Source organism: Apostichopus japonicus, chromosome 6 (genome assembly GCF_037975245.1).
Source record: "Apostichopus japonicus isolate 1M-3 chromosome 6, ASM3797524v1, whole genome shotgun sequence".
NCBI classification, from domain to species: domain Eukaryota; kingdom Metazoa; phylum Echinodermata; class Holothuroidea; order Aspidochirotida; family Stichopodidae; genus Apostichopus; species Apostichopus japonicus.
In genome coordinates, this window is record NC_092566.1 from 5,489,197 (window position 1) to 5,498,918 (window position 9,722).

Below are 9,722 nucleotides of genomic sequence, written 5' to 3' on the forward strand. Positions count from 1 at the left end.
CTGTGCTTGTGTTTACTGATCGTAATCCTCTCACTTTCATACATAGAATGAAGAATAAGAATAAGAGATTAATGAGATGGAGTTTAACTTTACAAGAGTACAATCTTGATGTGAGGCACATAAAAGGAAAAGACAATGTGATGGCAGATGCTTTGTCAAGATTCACATGAATTTATTGTATATATGACAAGACAAAGATAATGTCACTATGCATGTGTATAAATAACACTCAGAATTATTTATTATGCATAACTTAAAAGTTGTTTGATAAATGTTTAACGAAAATTTTTTCAAGTGTAACAAAGTTCATATTGTTTGATAGAATATGTGATAAGATATAGCAGAATGTAAGAGATAAAAAATTGTTATTCATTCAAACTTTCCTTTAAGGGGGAGGGGGTTACGAGGGCCCATTGTAGCCTAACGCTAGTCACTGCTAGCGAGGAACCTAATATTATAATATAGAAAGTATTTGAAAAGGCCTACGTGACAAATCAATATTTGAGAAATTAGGTGTCAGAATGTTATTTATGTAATGAGCAATACACGATTGTTCTGGTATATTCCTTATGATGGCACGCTGGTCTCGGTTCCCGTCGGTTTACGTGAAATCCCGTTGTACGCTGTGCACGCATCTTCGTGGATTCTCTGGAATATATATATATATATATATATATATATATATATATATATATATACACACACATATATATATATATATATATACACACACACACACATATATATATATATATATATATATATATATATATATATATATAGTTCTATGATTAAGGGAAGAACCAAATTAACAGGCCTAGTATTCTTTTAAAGGTATGGTTACATATGTTCGGACCTGTCAATCTTTACACTGAATTATTTGTTACCATACTTTTCGTATCATAAGCAAATAGGTGATTAGCTTTGATGTAGATGAAAGTATTTTTTTCATTTTTCATTTCATTTCATTTTTCATTTTTTTCATTTCATTTCATTTTACTTCAGCCTATTTTGATACATTTCTTCATAAAACGGTAGAGCGCCTTCAATGTATTCCTTCAGTTCAGGGGTCACTTTCCATTCTGGTTTTGATGTCCCCCTTGGTATCTGTGGTGGTTCGAATCCAGTAGACTTTACAGCCCGAGAATATACGTTAGTCTTCGACTCTAAGAGAACAAAGTCGCCTGACCCCTTCCATTTCTGTCTGATGAAGTCATCACTGCCTTCCCACTGCAAGTAACTCTCTTTGAACGGGATGCCAAGTTTCTCGAAGTATTTCGGAAGGATCACTTCTGGTTTTGTTAGGAGATCCTCTACATCTATAATAACGGGCTCAACTTCGGAAGTCTCAAGCAGATGTTGCCACAACTTGTGCTGAATCTTGTATAAATCCTTGACTGGAATGAATGGAGTATCGTTACCAACATGACATTCTTCCCAATCCATGCCATCGGGGTCCAGCCGATAGCGAATCATCTCTTTGAAGGAAGTATACGCTTGCGCAGGATGCCGAATGATGAAACTATGACGACAGGTAACATCTAGCAAATACGAAAGGTGATCAATGATGGCAAATACTTGATCTTTTATGAAAATAATCTTCTTTGGAGTCGGTTTCTCCAGTTGCTGTTTCACCCAAGAATAACTGTAATATTAAACATCAAAGAAACGTTTTTTTTGGTAAATAATTTCTGTTTCTGCATGGAATTACTCTATAGACAGAATCTGGTAGTTGTCGTGTCAAATTGTCCACAAAGACAACAACGAAAGAAAACGGAATGCAGCTTGTGGTATCATACCTATTACGGATTCTTTACCTTTCAATTATGATTTATTTTTATTAAGAACTCGACACTGAAAAAATGGGCGTACACATGGAAACCGTTCGTCTTTGCCTTTGCAAAACTTTGTAAACTTGTTATTTGAGATCATAAACTTCATATAAATTATTATGGAATGTTACACTTGCTCCCGAAGAGCACACAAACAACAGGTGCGCTAGAATAAATTGTCCATTAATCAGTCGGTGTTGAAATTCTCGAAACATTTAGTGGTATATGAAATCAGTTAATTATTACATTAACTTTACTTAAACAGCCTTGAAAAACGTCCTTCTCTCAAATTGTTCAATGTCGGGCGGGTGCGATTAGGCACGGTTGTGTGTGAAATGACAGCCCTGCAAATGCAATAACAACAAACACAAATACAGCGATTTAATTTGTATCGTTTGAGCATTGTGATTGGCTGAGAAGAACATCGGCTGTATCCATGGGCGCAGATCGGTCTTGGATAATGGTGGGGACGCGTGTCTGTTCTCTGATATTATCTAACCGGAGCATGGCGATGGGTTCGAGCGTAGCGTACAATATTTTTTTTGGCAAATATATCTCCCAGATCGGCGGAAATACTACTTCCTAAACCCAATGATGCTCCCAAACCTCCTTAAGTTTTAGATCTCATGGCTTAGAAATTTAGTTTGGGGAAACATATGGGCGTCTGCAGAAAAAATATCAGGGGGACATATAATCCATGTAAACTTTTGTATACGATGGTTCTGTGGTCCTTTCCCAGAAAACAATTATAGACTGCCGCAAATGCGATTTCCGTCCTGTATTTAACAACTGTGGATAAATGTAATAAAATGAGAACTGCTGCATGTGATATGCATAATGCTGGATCAAACTGCGCCCACAGGGAAATTTGAATGCAGCGTTTGGTCAAGACAAATTGGTGGGGACACGGTATATCACGTCCCCACCACTAACAAATTTAATGGGGACGCGTCCCGCTGCCTCCACCAGGATCTGCACCCATGGCTGTATCTATAGATCTGCATATTAAGTATTCGTCAAACGTGGCACATATGATTACTTTTATGTCATTACATGCATGCATGCATACCTTCTTTAAAAGAACTTTGGAATAATGCATTCTCTTTACCTGATTTCGTTCTGATCAATAACATTGGCATTCTCTTTGACGTCATTCTTCATCGTCTCTCTGATTCCTTTCATGAAGTCACTCGCTTCGTTTCTCGCCAGTCTTTCCCTCATTCTCTCTGCGTGAGGATCCCCAACCCTGAAATTCGGATTATAGAACGTTTCATTAAAGTGACTTGCGCAGTAGGGTTCCATCCAGACTTCGGTGTTATCTACAAACGTCATAAACTTCGAGAAAGCAGTACTGCAAGTCCGAGGAACGGTCCAGAGGAAGACCCGTTTAGCGTCCGATTGGAATGACATCATAGCTGTACGTTGCCGTTCTTTTCCGAATGATTTTTATCTGTTCAAATGACAAATACGAATTTGACATTCACGAAAGTTACTAAAATAATGGTTGGTTGGATTTTGTTTTTCTTGCCACGATTTAGCGTAGGCTTACGTTAAAATTGAAAGGGCTGTCTTTAAACACAAAACAAAGTCTCGAAAAGCATTGAAATTATTATCAACAATCTAAGGTCATCATCTGCTTATGCTCAAAATCTTCTCAAAACGATAGAATACGTTCTGTTCTGCTAACATAGATTGATCAAGTTTTGTAATATAACAGTTATTTTTGTGCCTATACACAATTATCGTTTGAAGGACTGTTGTGATTGTATTGGAGCAGACTCGCAGTACAATACAAAGCATATATATATATATATATATATAACCAGGGTTGGATAAGCTCGCAATTGGTTGTGGTCCCGAAGGTGCCGATTTCCTCCTGGCCTTTAAAATGTGTGTCGTCCGAGGTGCCGAATGTATCGTTTTTATTTGTTTTTTAATTGATTATGTTTTATCACACTGAACAGTACGTATATGGAACATACTATATATAGATTAATTGTGATGACCAACATCCTGCAAGGAACTGACCTAAGAAACCTTGTTAGGCTTGTCTGATAGGTCACTCCCTGTATAACATAGTTAAACTAATACATATGAGCAAAAACATACAGCCTATACTATGACCAAAACAAAACCAAAAGCAATAAGGGAGTAGGGAAATGTGGTTATAGACAGTTACTTACCATATAACTTGTTCTTAATTTTCTGCCAAATGATGTAACTAAATCATGTTTAATGTTTTGAAGGGTCCCTGTGCCACCGGTTGGATCAATGTGCACGCCGGGAGCAATTTATTCCCCAGAGGATAGGGCCATTCTGTACATACATATATACTACATGTTAACGAAGCAGACTATATGCTTAAAGCGAACTTTCCTTCAGCATTTGGAAGGTAAGATTTAAAGACGACACCACTGACTTAGTGGCAGATTGTTTTATTTTATTTTCAATTGAGAATATGGCTTCTATAATAGGCTATTACACCTCACCTTTTTCTTCAGTGTGAGTCGACGGCGGATGTAGACCTATACACCTCTTCTTGTATTCATGTAATTCGCTGTATATGTTCGTATATAAAGAATGCTCACATTCAGGAATGTTGACTTTGAACTTTAGCTTTTAAGGGTAGATTGTTTGCCATGTATGGAAACGTTTAGGTGCAGTGAAAATATTAAGTTGTAATAAATGAACCTTTTGTTAGGCTAACCTTGCTGACATTAATATTACGGTTACCACAAAATGACAACAAAATAACGAAAAGGTCATAAAATATTTCATTCCTCTTCAAAACTTTCGAACTTTAATAGACTCAATCATTCAGAATTTAGTTCTGACATGCTACATGACAGTGATTTATTATCACTATCACTATCATTATCATTTCGTTGTTTGTCTGAGAGATAAGAGCTACAGACAACTTTATTGTCGAAGAAGTTTTCAGAAATTCAACTGTTAAGATTACTAACAATTCTCAATTGTTTGTTCCAAACGTTGGAATTATATCTACTTAGCAAGAGATAAGTTCGCTCATTTTGTAGAAAGGTGATAGCACTTTTTATTTTTTTATTTTGACGGCATCTTAAAGGTACCATAGCAATTTCAACAAGTGTCACGTCATAAATATATATATATATCTATATATATATATATATATATATATATATATATATATATATATATATATATATATATATATATATATATATATATCTATCTATATATATATATCTATCTATATATATATATATATATATATATATATATATATATATATATATATATATATATATATATATATATATACGCTCTTCCTAAGTTTTGTCACATTACATTTACTTAACAATCTCTTCATTGGTTACCTGTACAGCAACGCATTGAATTTACACTAATCTTGCAAGTATTTAAATGTTTTAAAGGTCTTGCACCTAAGTATTTATGTGATATGATCTTGGTGAAGTCTAGTTCTTACTCTTTGCGCTCACATTCTCAAATCACCCTGCATTTTCCTCGTATCAATCATAATACGTAAGGCAATAGGGCTTTTGCCTACAAAGGACCTCGGTTGTGGAATTCACTTCCGGTGGAATTGATGTGTATCGACACCTTGACCCTGGATGCTTTCAATACAAAGTTAAAAACGTATCTGTATCGTGCTTATTTTGATTGACCTGACTGGTTGGCTTTTTCCTTAGTAAGCGCTTTTTAATGTTTGTACAAAATTAGCGCTATATAAATGCATATATTATTATTATATATATATATATATATATATATATATATATATATATATATATATATATATATATCAACCCATGTCGAACTTAAATTGACATAATATGTAAGTTTCTCGTGCTCAAATTGGATGAAAACGACGAATAGTGTGTAACAAGTTCTAAAAAATGAAGGCTATATATTTCATTGTTTTATTTCCAAATCTGTGACTTTATTCGTAATATCAGATTGATTTGAAGCTTATGCTTTTATGTTGCGTAATTTGCAGTAAGTTTGCTTTCAATTTCGAGGAATTTTGAGACCAGAACTAGCATCTGATACCGTATATTTTCTTGGACAGTCAACAATTGTACGAAAATTACACAAGCTTACAAATTTTATTTGCCATGCTTAACCCTTTACAAATCCTTAAACCACATGCAACTTGGATCTCCATCAAACTCAGTACTAAAATACCGACCTTCCTGCTCCTCTACTCCTCGCACTGAATTCTAACCGCGATTAACTGTTGGTTATAAAGTTAAAGCACTCAATTTCTATAATTTAGTTGATTACGAAGTCACTCTATGATGCTAGTGCAGCTCCCTATTGTAAAAAGTAGTGACCCATAGACAATCCCACGGAGCGGATGATCCGAACTTTGGAACTAAGAGTATCATGTATTTGTTTAACTTGGTGAACCATCATATACCAATTATCATGTTTAATTACACTTTTCATCTATTCTATGTTAACATATCATTACTAATTTCCCCCAACTAAAAATGTAAGCATGTGACACCCCCATTTGAAAACTAGAGGACTGTTTTCGCGATGTTTTGGTCCTCCTCGTTCGTCAAGGAGTGCAAATAACGTTTTCCGCCCATGGTAGTACCGTGTTGTTCATGGCATTCCCACGCATGGTCGCGGTCAGACCGAAGGATCGGTCCCCAACTATGTTGTGGTGAAAACATAATATCTAGTCGCTCTTTAGAAAGGAAATCATAAAAATAAACTGTTATACGTAAAAACGTTTGAGGAACACATCGGGTAGATAAGTGAATGACAGCAGAGGAGAGGGAGTGAGGTGGATAGGTGCGCGCATCTCCCGTGATCTTTGGATTTACGAACATGTAAACCAAAAACAAGTAAACCAAATTCCTCTATCTCCTTAATAAGTCATGAACTCACGCACTTTTCTGACTGGTTTAAATAAAAAAAATTGTCCCTTAATGTTAAAAAGACAAACTTCATGTTATTTTATCAACTTCACAACAAGTTTAAAAATCTTAAAATATGCATTGATGACATCTTTGTTACACCGACTCATTCTGTCAAATTCCTTGGACTTAATGTTGACCCCCAACTTAACTGGAAACTTCATATTAATTCAGTATGCAACAAAACGGCAAAAATTATGGGAGTCCTTTATAAAATAAGTCATTTTGTACCAAAGAATGTTCTCATTACGCTTTACCATTCTCTTAGCTACTCGCACCTATCTTACTGTAACATTGTATGGGGTAAGGGGTAATACTCATCCCACTTACCTTAATCGCTCGTTTATTCTTCAGAAAAAAAGCTATTCTTGTTAATTGTATATGTTATCTTATGTAACGTAAGTACATTTACATGGTTTATTTGTGTGTGCAACCTTTGTTTTATTGCATGCATTGTTCATTATTTTTTCTTTTCTTATTGTCTTTGTACGGGGGGTCTGCTTCGTAAGAGCCTCGGCTTTCTCAGACCTTCTCCACTTGTCACATACATTTTCTTCTATTATTGTGTAATATATATTGAATGTGAAAACAAATAAATAAAATGAAGTGAAACTGTGATTGACCGTAATTCGATACCGTGAAAATGCTTGTGTTGAACTACAAGGAGATGGCGCTATTGCTAATTCGTTCGTTTTAGGTGTAGAGTTTTTTTTGTGACGGTTTTTATTGTGACGGAGTTTTAAAAATCTTGCGAGTAGGTTGAGGCATTTGGGAGACATTTTTTTCACATGAGACCGAATTTTCGCGAAATTTTGATAGAAAAATTCCATATTTTGAGATATATTCCCCAATTACGGAGAAATCTAAATACAGATGTCTTTGAGGCTCCTGATATGAGTCCTGTAATGTGTTAGCTAGTTGGAATTGATGGGGTCAGTCTGATAGAAGTTTTATATATATATATATATATATATATATATATATAAATATATATAGTATCGTTATATTGTTGTCATTTTGTGGTAACCGTAATAAAAGTGTCAGCAAGGTTAGCCTAACAAAAGGTAGATTTATTACAACTTAGCATTTTCACTGCACCTAAACGTTTCCATACATGGCAAACAATCTACCCTTAAAAGCTAAAGTTCAAATTCAACATTTCTGAATGTGATCATTCTTTATATACGAACATATATGCCCAGAGGTGTTAGGTGGGGCTGGGGTAATGAGGGGCCAGGCGGCTCATCCGGCTATAAAGGAGGGGAAGAGAAACAAGAACGCTGATCGTAAGATTGATCGGACAGCAACGAGTTGTAACAGAAACTGTCCTTGCGCCCTCTATTACGACAATCAAAATTTTGTGGGGGTCTACTAAATAGTTCACCCATTACACTCTCCCCTTCTTCATAAGATGTCGTCCCGACATGGAAATAAATATTGTCATGGCAAAATACACTCTGCCTTACCCCATAAAACTAATTACAATATCATGAAACTAATTCCTTCTGATGAACACTAACTTTAACATGTTATATAAAATAACGGCTAAACATTAAACAAAATAACTGTACACTAGACTGTTTCTAGGGTTACACCCTATGAACTCCAATACCTCAGACATCCTGGACCAATACCCTATCAAATTATTCTGTACATTTATACTAACTGCATGTATGACTTCCCCTAGGCATTAACCTAAATTGACTACAACACAACCCACTTGTGTAGAGCAATAATACTACCACATAATTCTTGTGTAGAGCCTGGGAAGGATTGAAGTTATAAACTCTTTGGTAACGCGTAATCCCAAATGAGAAATACTTCTTTACAGTGTATAAGATCAATAATCACTGAGTACATGAATAAAATGTGAATGCCCATGTCACATATGAAGATTTCAATAAAGACAGCATGCATATTGGTAGCATCTACTACATGTAAAACAAGCATCAACAGCCTTTCCAGTCTCTAAATGTGTCTAACCATGAATATGGTCCAAACTCAACATAATTTTTTTTTTTTTTTAAAACATATACTACAGTCACGTAAAACCAATATTCTCTAAAACATTGCTACAGGCCTAGGATACCTCATGGCCGATGGAGGTGGATAGCCCGGCTGTTGAAACCACTGATGCTGCATGGGTGCCATAGGATACCAGACATCATATGGAGCAATAGGTGGGGTACCAGATACAGTGTTAACTTGTGGGTGATGCTGCCGATATGTTGGTACACCGAGTTGGTTATAGGTAAAAACAGTTCTAGGTACTCTAATTCTAGACGTCCTCACATCCTGTTCAGGCTGCACCTCTGGATCATTCTCAGGTACTGGTTCATCTGATGGGATTACTCTTTCCAAGTTACCCCCTTCCTCTGTCAGAGTGTCCGGATCCAGTTGTTGGACATTACCACCATCATCATCAGACAGTGACATCTCTCCTCCAGGAACATTATCAGCTGGCATTTGACTGGCTACATATATAGGGACATCCCAGTCACTGTCACTAGATTCTCCCTCGGATTCAGTCAGGTTTTGGGACTTCTTGGGTTTCACCTTCTTGGTCTTACCACTCTCTGGCTGTGGCTCCTCCAATGGCAAGGAGTCACATGGCAACAAGAGGTTCCTGTGAAGCGTCCTCTTCCTTCCTTTTTCCCCTCGCTGGAGTCAGTTCGTACACAGGGACATCGGGTAGAAGTTGTTTGACCACAACGTAGATGTGTTCCTCCCAATAAGGCCGTAATTTAGCAGGGCCTTCATGGGGGGGCCATATTCTTCACAAGCACTCGGTCTCCTGGTGATAGAAAGGTGCAATGAACTCTCTTGTCATATCTGTCTTTTGCTTTCTTTGACGCCCTCATTGCATTTCTCGATGCAAGAGCATAAGCTTCCTGCATTTTCCTCTTCCACCTTTCTGCATAGTCTGCAGGATCTCCACTTTCTTCGGACTTCTCAGCTA

At 36.4% G+C, this 9,722-nt stretch overlaps 1 protein-coding gene across 1 annotated transcript; it reads right to left on the reverse strand.

The window, feature by feature from the left end:
* Positions 1–989: 989 nt before the first annotated feature.
* Positions 990–4,443, reverse strand: LOC139968775 (uncharacterized). Its single transcript, XM_071973143.1, has 3 exons — positions 4,322–4,443; positions 2,941–3,282; positions 990–1,645 (listed from the first exon to the last, which is right to left on the reverse strand). The coding sequence occupies exons 2-3, from the start codon at positions 3,243–3,245 to the stop codon at positions 997–999; spliced, it is 954 nt and encodes a 317-aa protein (XP_071829244.1). The 5' UTR covers positions 3,246–3,282; positions 4,322–4,443; the 3' UTR covers positions 990–996.
* Between the last annotated feature and the right edge of the window lie 5,279 nt (positions 4,444–9,722).

What these genes read in the sequence shown, in the direction of transcription:
- LOC139968775 (XM_071973143.1), bottom strand. Translation starts at nt 3,245, where the DNA reads ATGATGTCATTCCAATCGGACGCTAAACGGGTCTTCCTCTGGACCGTT. An exon ending in ATTGATCAGAACGAAATCAG is followed by an intron (nt 1,646 to 2,940) that starts GTAAAGAGAATG and finishes TTAATATTACAG; the next exon opens with TTATTCTTGGGTGAAACAGC.